Here is a 14,376-nt window from a genome sequence, read left to right as displayed (position 1 = left end):
CTCCCCCCCCCCCCCAAGAGGTCCTGGGAAATGAAGTCATTTTAAGAAACAGTCATGTGGGTGATTGCAAATAGGCTCAGGAACATCAAAGCAGGACCTGGGTTCAAATTCTACCTCTGGTTTTCCTTCTCAGTGTGATGCTAAAAAGTTACTACATATTCTTGGGGCCCCAACTCCCCATCTACAACAAGGGGGCCTCTGGGTCTCTTTCAAATTTGAGTTTATTTATTTAGAAAGGAGGGAACTGGACTAGATGGCCTAAAGTCACTTCTACCTGCTTTGTGACAGTTGGAGAAACTGAGTCAGGGAAATTCCTTACATACATTCTGTATTCTGGCGACCGGGTTGGGAGGAGCCCCTTGCTCTGGGCGGGGGTGGGGGGTGGGGGGGTGTCTGCAGCCTCCCAGCACAAGAATAATTAAGCAGCTTGTCAGGAGGGACTTCTTGTGGAAACTGCACTCTGGGGATGTGGTTCGTGTCATGTAAAATGGGGGCCAAACATTCGGACGAAGAGAGAGGAAATGTCGAGAGTTCCTCATAAATAATTTCAGATTTTCTTTGAAAGGAAGGTGAAAAGTGGAAAGAAATAAAATGCAACGCCCGTTTTTACTGGAAAGCACAGGTTTTAAAGGACCTCTGGCCCGCAGGAAACAGCCGGAAAGCCTGGACAGTGCACGAGGGCGCTGGGACAGACCTCGGGTCACCGAGCGCTCCGTCCTAGAACAGGCCGGGGGCCTCCGTTGGGGGCAGGGTCTGAGCCTGTCATCCATCCCGGGAGCAAAGCAGGATGGGGGATCCTGGGCCGGGGAGCCCCACCCCCCGGCCCTGGACCATCACTTCCAGAGCTCCCTAGCACCAGGGAGACAGCGCGACAAACGGCTCCGAAGAGGCGGCAGCGATTCTTGCAGTCTCGTGAAGTCGGGCAAACTAGAATAAGGCACAAAGGGGAGACCGAGTCGCGGCTCTCCTTCAGGAAGGAAGGCGTCAGCAGCTTCCAGGATCACTCAATGTTTTTGTACTTGGTGAACAGGTTGTATAAAACCCTCAGGGTAGACTTGAGATCCAGGTTGACAACATCTGCAGGGGAAGAAAAGCAGCAGCTATTTAGGGGGGTGGGAGAGGGGGAGAGGAGCCAGCCCCAAGCCCGGGCGAATAAGACGCCGAAATCTCCCAGCTTTGCCCACGCCTGGGGAAAAGGGCGACGAGGAGGTAATTACGAAGCACTTATTAAGTGCCTATGATGTACAGAGCACCGGGGATGAGAGAAAGGCCGTCACATCCAGGAGCTCAGTCAGGGGTTGGGGATGTCACCCCCCCCCTCCCGTGCTTGCTGAGAGAGAAGCAGCACAGGGATCGTTACTTACAGTCCATACAGCAGGTCGGGGATCGAGGGCATTCATGTACTAGTGGAATTAGGAGAGGGTGGGAGAGAAATTGCTGAAGGGGGGAGATGGCAGGGTGGATTCTAGGGGCAGTGAATGGGTGGAGAGTGGGGAAGTGGGAGCCCCTGGGGCCTCTTGAGCAGACCTGTGCTCTGGGAAGACAGCCCGGACATAACATGGAGCCCGGTGTCTGCCCGTGGTCGGTGAGACAGCTAACACGGGGGGCAGAGGAGTCGCTGTAACGAGCCCCATTTTAAAGGGGGCGGCAGGCCAGGGGCAGCGTCACGGCCCGCTCTCGGGGCTGGCATCCAGGCTCTCCGGGCCGGCTCTGCCGCTCCCCAGACTGGGAACCACACAGCGCGTCCTTCCCAAGTCCCCCGCCGCCGGGCCGCCAGTGCTCGTGGCTATTTTTACTGTTGGGAAATCAATCTCCACTTCTGAAATCTCCGCCACGGCCATGGGATCACATTTCTATTTAAAGACAAACTGACGCCTCTCCTGACCCTCTTCGTCTCTCTTTTTAATCAGACTAGAGAGATGAGGACCAGGAGAAAGGGGTGGAAAGGGCAGGCTTGGGCTTCGGGGGCTCTCTGGCCCAGCCCCTGCCCCGGTGCTGGAAGGTGGACCTCGGCCAGGGAAGACTACGAGCTCTCAACCCCGAGCGACGTTCACCAATCGCCTGGGTCAGGAGCCGGACATTCGCCGGATCGGCCCGAAGGGCCGGCGGGCTCAGCCCCAGAGACCACTGTACCCCCTGCACCTGGCACACAGAAGGAGCCTAATAATGGCTTGGTAAAGGGCCTGGTCCGAGGGGGTAAAACCAGAAACCACAAGAAGTGGGGCAAGGGAGGGCCGAGGGAGAGGATCTCAGAGAAGCGGTCGTCGGGCAGGTTTCATGAAAGAGAAAAGGCAAATCTTGAACAGAGACGTCCAGAGGAAAATGGGAGACGGTTCTGTCTCAGGAGCTCCCCCTCCCCAGATGTCCCAGCCTAGATGCCCCCTGTGAGGGCTCTCACTTCTGTGGCAATTCAGCTCCTAAATTATCCCCGACTTCTGGCTCAACAGAAAAAAACAACACCCTAACATCGGGGAGTAAGAGAGGCTCAAACTGGCTAATTGTATGGCCGGCAGACCTAGAGACGCTGCCCTTCAGTCCTTATAAATGCTGAGAAGAGAAAACTGGCAACGATCAGCTCAGCGCCGGGGACTCGGGCCAAGGGCACAGATAGTGTCTCTGTCCCTCCCTCCTCCGTCTCCTCCCCTCCCCTCTGTGTGTCTGTGTGTGTCTGTGTGTCTCCTTCTGTCTCTGTGTCCCTCTGTCAGTCTGTCCTTCCTCCCTGTCTCTGTGTCCCTCTGTCCGTCTGTCCTTCCTCCCTGTCTCTGTGTCCCTCTGTCCGTCTGTCCTTCCTCCCTGTCTCTGTGTCCCTCTGTCAGTCTGTCCTTCCTCCCTGTCTCTGTGTCCCTCTGTCTCTCTCCCCCTTCCCTCCCCCCCCTCCATTATGGGCTTTAAGGGGGGCTGGGGTGGGGCAGAAGAGCACAGGCCAAGCTCCCCGGGGCCCACAGAGAACACCGTGGCCCAGAGTGGACTGTCACACAGCCGCATTCAGTCTGGGTCACTGCAGTTTTCCTGAGACCTTGACACCTGCTGGTCAGCAGCTCAGCTAAGGAGCAGGGGACGGAACTGAGGGGGCCGGACCCTGCAGTCCCTCCATCCGGAGCCCACGCCATGGGGGAGGGCCCAAGACCCCGGGGGGGTCGCCCCTTTGGGAGGGTCGCTCTGGAAGCTTCTCTGGTAGATTTCTCCGTCGTGTTGGCTTTTGGCCCATGAAAAAGAATTCCATGAGAAATGCCACAAAAGCTATTCATCCTCTGACACCAGACCAGAGGAGGGGACGCCGCCTCCAGGAGGCTCTGCCAGGGAAGCCCAAGCTCCGGCAGGATGGCCAGGCTGGCACGGCCTCAAACGTAAGGGAGGGACGGAGTGAGCCGCCCAAGCAACAGCCGGCCAAGGTGAGAAAAGCTCATCACCAGATGGCGGCGACCACCCGGGGAAGGAGATCTGGGGCCACAGCAATTCACAAAACCCAATTCTCGGGAGCCGGAGAGCATTTGTTCTCTAACAGCGGAGAGAAAACTCATGCTGAGAACAAAACTCCTTCATTATGAGGTGTCTTATCAATGACAAAACCCTGTGTCCTTGGAGAAAAAAATCAAGTCACTTCTGAGTCCCTTCTGTCAAATGAAAAGTTGGCCCAACTCAATCTGAAAGGATCATTCCTCCCAGCCCAGTTCTAAGCTCCCTCCCAGCTCTGACACCCCCTGTTCTAAGGCTATTACCAGCCCTGACATCCCTTGTTCTAAGCTCCCTCCCAGCTCTGACACCCCCTGTTCTAAGCTCCCTCCCAGCTCTGACATCCCCTGTTCTAAGCCCCCTCCCAGCTCTGACATCCCCTGTTCTAAGCTCCCTCCCGGCTCTGACATCCCCTGTTCTAAGCTCCCTCCCAGCTCTGACATCCCCTGTTCTAAGCTCCCCCCCAGCTCTGAGATCCCCTGTTCTAAGCTCCCTCCCGGCTCAGACATCCCCTGTTCTAGGCTCCCTCCCGGCTCTGACATCCCCTGTTCTAAGCTCCCTCCCGGCTCTGAGATCCCCTGTTCTAAGCCCCCTCCCAGCTCTGACATCCCCTGTTCTAAGCTCCCTCCCAGCTCTGACATCCCCTGTTCTAAGCTCCCTCCCAGCTCTGACACCCCCTGTTCTAAGCCCCCTCCCAGCTCTGACATCCCCTGTTCTAAGCCCCCTCCCAGCTCTGACACCCCCTGTTCTAAGCTCCCTCCCAGCTCTGACATCCCCTGTTCTAAGCCCCCTCCCAGCTCTGACATCCCCTGTTCTAAGCTCCCTCCCGGCTCTGACATCCCCTGTTCTAAGCCCCCTCCCAGCTCTGACATCCCCTGTTCTAAGCCCCCTCCCAGCTCTGACATCCCCTATTCTAAGCCCCCCCCTCCCAGCTCTGACACCCCCTGTTCTAAGCTCCCTCCCAGCTCTGACATCCCCTGTTCTAAGCCCCCTCCCAGCTCTGACATCCCCTGTTCTAAGCTCCCTCCCGGCTCTGACATCCCCTGTTCTAAGCTCCCTCCCAGCTCTGACATCCCCTGTTCTAAGCTCCCCCCCAGCTCTGAGATCCCCTGTTCTAAGCTCCCTCCCGGCTCAGACATCCCCTGTTCTAGGCTCCCTCCCGGCTCTGACATCCCCTGTTCTAAGCTCCCTCCCGGCTCTGAGATCCCCTGTTCTAAGCTCCCTCCCGGCTCAGACATCCCCTGTTCTAGGCTCCCTCCCGGCTCTGACATCCCCTGTTCTAAGCTCCCTCCCAGCTCTGACATCCCCTGTTCTAGGCTCCCTCCTGGCTCTGACATCCCCTGTTCTAAGCTCCCTCCCGGCTCTGACATCCCCTGTTCTAAGCTCCCTCCCAGCTCTGACACCCCCTGTTCTAAGGCTCTTACCAGCCCTGACATCCCCTGTTCTAAGCTCCCTCCCAGCTCTGACATCCCCTGTTCTAAGCTCCCTCCTAGCTCTGACATCCCCTGTTCTAAGCTCTCTCCCAGCTCTGACATCCCCTGTTCCAAGGCTCCTCCAGCTCTTACAGTGTCTGATTGAAGAACCTAAGAGCTTCCCATTAGGCATATTCTTCCTTGGTCTTTACCCAATCTCCAGGCCCAGCCTCTCACTACTTCCTTCCCTCTGAACCTCACAGAAGAAATTTCACGGGTCAGAAGACCCCCATAACTAATTTAAACTCTCTCCTCAAGGAGTGAGGGCTTCCAGGCGTCCCGGCTGCCGCAATCAGAAGGGCAGACACAGGCGGCAGCCCGAGGCGCTTTCCTGAGAATCACCAAGGGCCAGAAAAGCCAATGTAACGCAACCCGAGCTAAGGGAAGGGGCCAAACTCCCCCCTCGCTATTTCTGAGCGCCAGCTGCCTCCTGACCCGGGGTGAACCCACTCCCCAAGCCCATCCCAGCCCGGCTCCCTTGGTTCTGAGGAGGGGATGCTGGGCAGGGCTCTGGGGGGAGCCCAAGGACCATACAGCCTGTCCCCCTTTCCTCACTCAGTCTAAGGGAACGTGATCAATCCCATCCCTGGGACTTTAGGCCCCTGTGAGCCTGCGTGAGTCCCTGAGACCCATCGGTGGAAGTCACTGGGGGTGGATGTAATCTGGAGGAGGATGCTTGGAGCTCTTATCCCTCCTTGGCCCCAAGGCTCCTGGCTCCCTCCCATGCCCCTGAATCCTTCCCTGAAGATCATGCTCCCTTCTTCCAGTTGGAGAGCTCCGCCATTTTGAGGAGGGGGCCAGACCAGTCTCACTCATCCCTTCACTCCTCTGATGATTTTCCCAACTTCCCCACACACCCCCTTTTCTAGGCTGAACACCCACCTCCTTGAGGAAAGGGACTTTTCTTATTCCCTACAGCTTGGCACTTTGGGACTCAGCTTTTCCTCATCTATAAAATGGGAGCAGTGAACTCTAAGCTTCCTTCCAGGACCAGAAAATACTTTTATCTTATGATCTCGGCTTTCATTCTGACTGGCAAGTCACTAGGTCTCCGTCTCCTCCATTGTAAAGTGAGACGGCCGAACCAGATTACCTCTAAGCTTCCTTCCAGCCCTAAAACCTATACTCCAACAACCCTGGGCCCATCTCACTGCTTTGGGCCTCAGTTTCCCGAGCTGTAAAATGGACTCACTGACCTCATCTACCCCTTTCAGAACGAGTCTACAGCCCCGTCCTTTCAGAATAAGAAGTTCCTCCTCTGCCAGCACTGCGACAGCTTCTCTAAGGATTTCCATTTGAAGACCTTAGGGAACAAAGACCTCATTTATCCAGCAACCATGTTACTCTCTAAGGCAGAGACCACCACCACCTCCATTCCACGCTGTCAGGGGAGAAAGGTTGGCTTTGAGCTGTCCCGGTGACTTCAGGAGAGTCACTCACCTCTCCTGGGCCACGTAGCTTTCCAAGGTGCTCTCCCGAGTCACGGAATTATCAGGATTAACCTGGACTAGGTTCCCAAGAATAATGATAGGAACACCTTCCTCTGCCTTTGCAGAGGTGGGGGGCTATGGGTACCGAATGCTACATGTACTCGCAGAGTGTGTAAAGTAACTTTCCTGAAATATATTTTTTCTTTTTTTGTTCCAACATATAGTTTGCTGATGGAGAGGGATATATTCAGAAATGGAAAGGGATGGGGCAGCTAGATGGCACAGTGAATAGAGCACCACCCCTGAAGTCAGGAGGACCTGAGTTCAAATCCAGTCTCAGACATTTAACACTTCCTAGCTGTGCGACCTTGGGCAAGTCACTCAACCCCAATTGCTTGGGAGAGGGAGGAAGGGAACAAGAAATGGAAAGGGATGAAAAAAAAAAAAAAAAAAGAAAGAAATCACTTTTTAAAAAGTCTTCCATTAAAGGAATCCCATACCTTCTGGACGAGCCTTGGGTTTCTTAAGTCCTCCATCTTGCATGAGTTCAAAAGCAAATGAGACATTATGCACCTGCCCCAAAATAAGAATAAGTCATCATCATCATCAAAGAGCAACAATTTCCTCTGGGGGACGCTTCCTCCCCTGGAGGGACCAGCTCAGTTTTTGTTGCTTGCAAGCAAGCAATCAGCATTTATTTATAAAGCACCTACTAAGTGCCAGGTAAAGCACACACAGTCTCATAAAAGCTAGGCAGAGTGATTCGAATTCCATGCTTCCTTTTTTGTCCCCTACAAGAATCCTGTTGAATGAACCAACAGTCCCAACCCATCCCTCCCCATCCCAGGGGCTTGCTTCTACTTTCAGGAAATTCTTCCTCAGGTAGCACCCAGTGGTTGCCTCTTCTCGTTAAGGGGGTCCAGTGGTAGAATAAATCCATTTTCAAGGGGAAAAAAATCAAACAAAGTTCTACATGGCTTATAAAGTTTCTTGTTGGTCTTCCATGGGGTAAGCTGGGAGAGTCACGGGATATCAGGGCTTGAGTTTCTGAGAGTTAGGGAAGCATCTTTCCTTTCAGGGTTACTGTTCAAAAGAACTCTGGGACAGGCGACGGGGAGGATGCAGAATGGACAGAAGGGACCCGGCCTCGGGCTCCTCCTTGCTGGGTGATCTTAGGCAAGTCACTTAATAATCACAACTAGAAAAAGAAAGCCAACCTCAAAGGCAGGAAAACGTGGCTTTCGGCTCTACACATTCTGGCTGCTCGACCTTAGGCAAATCACTTAACTCTAACCCTCAGACAATTCTCCAAGACAGAAATGGAGGGAAAACAAACTGGGAAAAAGCCATCAGAGAATTCTGCAGTTGGGAGAGAGCTCAGAATGCTCAACAATCAAAAAGCCCTTTGAACCATAATATTTTGATGAGTTACGTGTAAAATGAATCAGAAACATATGGATAAAAATTTACTCACATTGTAAATTAATAATTAACAGAAAAACATTTGAAAAAAAAATCAGTGTTTAGTCAAACCCACAACATCTGAAAACAACTCAAGATGTTAGAAAATCGATGATGCTGAAATGGTCTAAGACAATTGTGATGGAAAATGCCAATCACATCCAGGGAGAGAATTATGGAGTCTGTGTGAGGGTCAAAGCGGACGATTTTCACTTCTTTTGTTTGTTTTTTCTCTTATACTTTCTCTCTTTTTTTCTATGTTCTCTAGTATGTTTTTTTTAATTTAATTTTTTATTATAGCTTTTTATTTACCGATATATGCATGGGTAATTTTTCAGCATTGACAATCGACATTGCTTTTGTTCCAACTTTCCCCCTCCTTCCCCCATCACTTCCCCCAGATGGCAGGTTGACCTATACATGTTACATATGTTAAAGAATAAGTGAAATACACTATATGTATACTTGTCCAAACAGTTGTTTTGCTGAACAAAAAGAATCGGACTTTGAGATAGTGTACAATTAGCCTGTGAAGGAAATAAAAAATGCAGGCAGACAAACATAGAGGGATTGGGAATTCTATAGTTTCTCTTTTGTTCTGATTCTTCTTTCACAGCATGATTAATGTAGAAATATATTTATTGTACTTGGGAAAGAGGCAGGGAAGGGAAAAAAGGAGAAAAATGGGAAGCCCCAAATCTTACCAAGATGAATGTTGTAAACTACCTTTATGTATGTGCAACTGGAAAAAATAAAATACTATTAAGTAAAAAAAAAAAAGACTATAATGGTCAGGTCCAACAGACAGCTATGACCACATGCAGTGATTAAACTTCCTAGGAGATTTCAGAAATGCACCATAATGTGGAGAGACAGAGGACAAAGGAGAAGCCAGGAAAATGTGGCTTCCAGCTCTACCTCTTGACACATTCTGGCTGACCTCAGAGAATTGTCCAGGGCTTAGCGTTAAGTGATTTGCCTCAGATGGGAAAACTGTTCCTACTTGACTGCTCAAGTTTTCATCTCTCTACTGATGATTCTCAAATCTACTCATCCATCCCCGACTTCTCCCATACTTTCAGTCCCAACCAGGACTCGTTAACACTCCCCTCCCCTCCCCTCATCAATTCCTCTATATTGTAGAGGGCAACATCACCCTCCCATCTCTCAGGCTCCCAACCTCGGAATTATCTGGACCTTCACATTCTCTCATCCCTCATGTCCAAGCTGTTGCCAAAGCCTGTTGATTTTGCCCCTTTGGCTGACGATTTTGCCCCCGTGGCCCCTTCTATATGCTCCCTTCTGTCCTCTGAGGATGTCACCATCCTGGTGCAGACCCCATATCCTCATGCCTATGGATGGGTCAGCCTGCCTCAAGTCTCCCCTATGCCAGTGCATCTTCCACTAAAATAATTTTCCTAAAGCTCAGGTTTGATCCGACCAAGTCACCCCCTACTCATCATCCCCTACTCAACAAACTCCAGAGTATCCCTCTTGCCTCCAGGAGCAAATCCAGAATGAAAAATACAGAAAAAAGCCCCTCCTCCCTTTCCAGTCTTCTGGCACCTTATTCCTTGTGACACTTACTCTTGAACCCAGTGACCTCTCTCTTCAGCCGCCCAGCTGGTCCATGAACAAGACTCTCCATCTCTGATTGTCCCCTGTGCCTAGAATGCTTTCCCTCTGGCTTCTTTGAGTCCCAAATAAAATCCCATCTTCCACAGGAAGTCCTTCCTAGCCTCTCCTAACTCTAGAGCTCTCTCCCCTAATTATTTCCTAAGTAGCCTTAGTATATATCTGTTTACACATTCTCTCTATGAGTGGATTGCAAGCTCCTTGAGGGCAGGAATTATGGGTTGCTTTTCTTTGTGCCTTTATGGCTTATGGAGTAAATGCTTGGTAAGTGTTTACTGAATGACTGAGAAAAAGCAGCAAACTGCATTGGTTGAAAGACTTTCCTCAACTGGAAGTTTCCTATCCCCATGAAGTCATTAAAAAGTCATTCTCCAAGTCTCATCATTTCTATTTTCTGACTCTCAGAATTTTACCTTCCCTGGTTTGCCTCCCTCTCTCCCTCCCCCTAGTGTAAGATCTCAGGTATTACTGGCCCGAGTCTCCCCCATCACATTCTACCTGCTCTAAAGTCCTGTTTATGTATATAATTTCAGCACTTCAGCAGCGCACTGGAGAAAGGTCAGACTTTACCTCAGACACTTGTTAGCTGTGAGACCCTGGTCAAGTCAATGAATTTTTCTCATCTATAAAATGGAGATAATAATGGTACCTATCTTCCCAAGGCTGTGTCTAAACTCAAATGAGATGACATTTGTAAAGTCCTTGGCCAACCTTAAAGTACTTTGGAAATGCTCTTATTATTCTCCAATAAAATTCTACAGGAGGCAGGTTGGCAAAGTGGGTCGAGATAGCAAGCCCCAAAGGCTCCTGGGAAGACATGGGTTCCAGATGCCTCTGGGAGAGGACTCAAGATGAATCCCCAGAGAGAGGGGATAAACTAAGGCGAGATGGAGGCGAGTGGACACGGCCAATGCATGAATTTGTTTCTAACAATTTTAGTTTGTCTTGCTTGTTCACAGTTCAGGGGAAAGAAGGGAGAGAGAAAGAAGTTGAACCTAAAAATTAAAGTAAAATGATTTTTATTTTTTTTAAGCTGGCTCTGGTATATACTTCCCGGACCCTGGATAAGTCATTTAAATTTCTCAGGAGTCCCAGGCAATGTTCTAATGAAAGCCGGAGTTTATTCTCATTCCCACCTAACTTAGTTTGACTGTTAGCTCCCTTAAGGCAGGGACTATGGGGCCCCAACGTGAGTGTGAGTGTGTACATACCTTCTGGTCGAAATTCTCCGGAGTTAAATGGAAGTTATGAAGAGGGACAAAGTATCCTTCCAGCAGACCCATGAGCAAAACCAGGTACACACCGTCTGCAAACTGAAGAAACGGCATCAGCGATGTTCCTGGACGGGTCTTGCCTCTCACTCATGCAGAGGAGTCATGTTCAAGTTTAAAACATGTCTCTGGCGCCATGCTCCCTCCACCAGGGCCAAGGAGGGTCTTCTCCTGGCCCTAGGAAGGAGAAGACACCCTGGGGCTCTCATTTTTCAGGCTACAAGAATAATTTAAGGTCACTACCACCCCGTGATCACTCAGCCTTTCTGCAGAGGGAGGAGCTAAAGCAAAGGCCCTTCCCCTGTGCCTTTGTCAAGGGAAGATGCTCACCAGATGGCCTGTACGGGCCCTTCCAATGGAAAGGCCCAGCTCCCTCATTTTACAATTGAACTATGTGAGGGCCAGAAAAGGGAAGAGCCTTGGAGGAGGGCCAACAGTCAACATGAAAATGACTCCCATGTTTCCTAGACTTTGTAGGCGCCATCTTGAAAGTACAAAGTATGGACCAAGGGAAGAACAATAAAAGGGCTTGAGGGTCTAGAAAATACCGGGAAGACAGGGGAGAAAGTGAGAAAGAACAGAGATGTGAATAAAGATGCTGGAGACCCCAAATGGAGTAAGTGGCTTCCAACTAACTTACAAATAAGCAGGCAACATCAGAAAGGGGCTGGATTGGCCTGTTCCTGGAGTAGCAGCTCAGGAGAAGGAAGAAGTAAGGCAGAAATAAAAACACAACCAGCTCCACAGATCGGGAGCACGTGATGTCCCACACAAGCTTCTTTTCTATTCTTTTTATAATTAATGTTCAGAAGTGCAAGCAGCTCAGAATCACAGTGGATACAGCACAAGATCAACTGCAAATCCCAATTGCATGACCCTGAGCAAATCACTTAACCAATGTCTGCCTCAGTTTCTCCATCTGTAAAATGGGGATAACATCTAACTCCGAGGGTTGTTGGAAAATCAAATTATTACATGTGTGTATATAAAGATGCATGTATACATGACTGTATATACAAATGTATGTGTACAAATATGGGTATGCATGTCTGTATGTGTAGAAACATATGTATATGCATGTTTTGTGTGTACATAATATATAAATGCGTATACATGTCTATACATATGTATGTGTATAAGCATATATATATGTTATATGTGTGTATATATTTTATTGATATATATAACATATATTTTTATTTATAGGTAAATATTTATATAAAAATATGATGCTTTGCAAACTTTAAAGTGCCATACAATCAACTCATCAGTTATCAATTACTGAGGGAACTCTCAAGAGAGGAAAGACCCTCCGAATAATGCAGGTTGGCAGCCCCCCAGCTCAAATCCATACCTTAATTTACTAAGGATTACTTGGCACTTCAGCAGAAGGTTTTTAATAAGCAGTGGATCTACTTGGATGAAAAGAGAGCGACAAAAGCCTACATGGTCATGAACCAGAGGCAGCTTCCCCTGCCAGGGCAGCTCTTACTTAATCCTGCCAGATTCAGTCCATTACAGGATGGGGGGGGGGGGGAATCAGTGACCACAGGCAGGTCCAATTAAAAGCAGCTCCAATTTCAGAGGCCCTTGAAGATTTTTCTCCTCCTTCCCAACAACCCCAAGAAGGTATTATTATTCCCACTTCACAGATGAGAAAACTGAGATTCTACAGTCAAACAGCTTTTACATAGGCTCTATGTATATTTGATCCCAACAACAAGCAGTAGAGTGGGCAGAGAGTGCTCTGGAGCCACAATGACCCGGGATCTGTCCCGCCTGCAATTTAAATTGCTTCTGTGACTCTGGACAAAGTGGAAGGTGGGCACACCCACTGTACTCCTTATTTATTTATTTTAGCTGAAGAGGGAAATATGGTTCAGTGGTTATGGCTAATCTATTCCCCAGAGGCTTCCCCACGCCTCATCTCCCAGATCCCAAGTCTAATAATTAATGCTCCTTCTTTTGTTTCATCTGTATTTTGAATTTACCAATAAGCAGCAAGCCATGTTTCTTAATTTAATATCAAATTTCAATAAGTACCTATATTTGTATCATGAGGTAGCCTTCTACCATGTTCCTCCTAGAGAGTAAACCCTTATAGCAAAAGAAGGGGAAAAGACCCCACAAAACTACCCAGTACATCGGGAAAAGTCTGACAGGTCATTCAGTATTCTAAGACCGTGCCCCTCCCCTATCCTTCAAAAGTATACTGTATTTTAAGCCTATTGCCCCCCACTCTTCAAGAGTATGTTGTATTCTAAAGCCCACAGCCCCCCACTCTTTAAAGATTCTAAGTCCCCCCCAAAGGGAGGGGAGTGTTGTCTAAAATTTCATGAAAAACTAACATTTCCATCGACAAAGACGACCCCAAAGAAGAGCAAGACGGACGAAACCATGGATTTTGGCTTTAGAACAGGGTGAATTAAAATGAGTGCATGAAATTTTACAAGGAATGGGCACTGGGGAAAGTCTCTCTCCCCAGATTTACCCATCGACCGATTCTCACTCTGTGCTAGAATTATCACCATTATCCTCCCTGGCAAATTCTTCAATTCCTTTTAAGAGGCAGCGAGGGACGGTTATTAACAAAGAGCCGGGGTGAAGGTGGATAAGTGTTAATAGGAAGCTGGACGCTCTGGTTATTGTAAAGAGGCAGCCGCCGTGGCCTGAGGATGACCCAGATCTTTGGGGAGCTTGGCTAGGAGTATCTCTATCAAAAGCATCTCAGCCAAAAGCTGAGAAGTCACGAATCCCACCACTGCTCGGGAATTGATGCGACATCTTCACGTGGCTGAAGAGGGGCTGGGAACAGAGCCTCCTTAGGCTTCTTTCGGGCCCGAAAGAGCAGAGGGGTCCCTGCCATTCTATGGGTTTGGCTCGGTTTTTCCCAGATGAGAAAACTCCCTCTCTACCAATACTGCTTCCTAAATGACTCCCAGAAAACTGCTTAGGGTTAGGGGTCATACAGCCAGGGATCAATGTAGGACTCATCTCTCCACCTTCCTGGCCCCCAAATCAGCTCTCTATCAGCTATAACACAGCTGCCCCTCTTAAAAATATTACAAAATACATTTACAGATAGTAAGGTGAATTAAGATTGAAACCACCCAATCAACAAGGTTTTCTTCAGCACTTTCTGCCTGTGGGGATCCTCTCTTTTTATAGACAAGGACACGGGGGGCCAGAGAGCCGGCTGGGACTTTCCTTGGCCAGCAGCTGGGGCAGGCCTTGAACCTGGGTCTCCTGGCATCTGTCCCGTCCTAGAGGATGCCTTTTACTGCCACAAGGAAGTGTGCCCAGGGGGCCAGCCTTACCTGCGTCTCCAGCTCTGTGACCTCCAAGTTCAACTTATTAAGGTGTTTGTTCACAAATGTGATTAGAGACTGTAGGGACAAGAATGTGGAAAACGAGGGGTTAATGATGGCCAGCCTGAACCCCACAGGCCCACTGGGACCAGGCCTGGGGATTGGGGAAAAACAACAAACTTTCTAAAGTAAAAGCTAATGAAACAAGGCCTGATATGTCAATGGGATGGGTGCATCCAACATGGGAAATACATGACCCCACAATGACATCCCTTGCGTGATGGGGAGCCCACTGCTGCTTGAGAAAACTGTCCCGATTGAGATTGTCCTTCGAATGGAGAGGAAA

At 49.4% G+C, this 14,376-nt stretch overlaps 1 protein-coding gene across 2 annotated transcripts in view; it reads right to left on the bottom strand.

Moving 5' to 3' along the window:
• Window positions 1–203: 203 nt before the first annotated feature.
• Window positions 204–14,376, bottom strand: part of PARVB (parvin beta) — an 83,973-nt gene continuing 69,800 nt past the window's right edge. For both annotated transcript variants that reach the window (XM_074271931.1, XM_074271928.1), the window contains exons 10-13: window positions 14,040–14,108; window positions 10,663–10,764; window positions 6,856–6,928; window positions 204–1,077 (exon numbers count right to left, since the gene is read on the bottom strand). In XM_074271931.1, the coding sequence (XP_074128032.1) occupies window positions 1,001–1,077; window positions 6,856–6,928; window positions 10,663–10,764; window positions 14,040–14,108 (321 nt within the window). In that variant the 3' untranslated portion in view covers window positions 204–1,000. The remainder of the gene's footprint in view (window positions 1,078–6,855; window positions 6,929–10,662; window positions 10,765–14,039; window positions 14,109–14,376) is intronic.

This window comes from Sminthopsis crassicaudata, chromosome 5 (assembly GCF_048593235.1).
Source record: "Sminthopsis crassicaudata isolate SCR6 chromosome 5, ASM4859323v1, whole genome shotgun sequence".
Classification (NCBI taxonomy): domain Eukaryota; kingdom Metazoa; phylum Chordata; class Mammalia; order Dasyuromorphia; family Dasyuridae; genus Sminthopsis; species Sminthopsis crassicaudata.
This window is presented reverse-complemented; position numbering and strand designations above follow the sequence as displayed.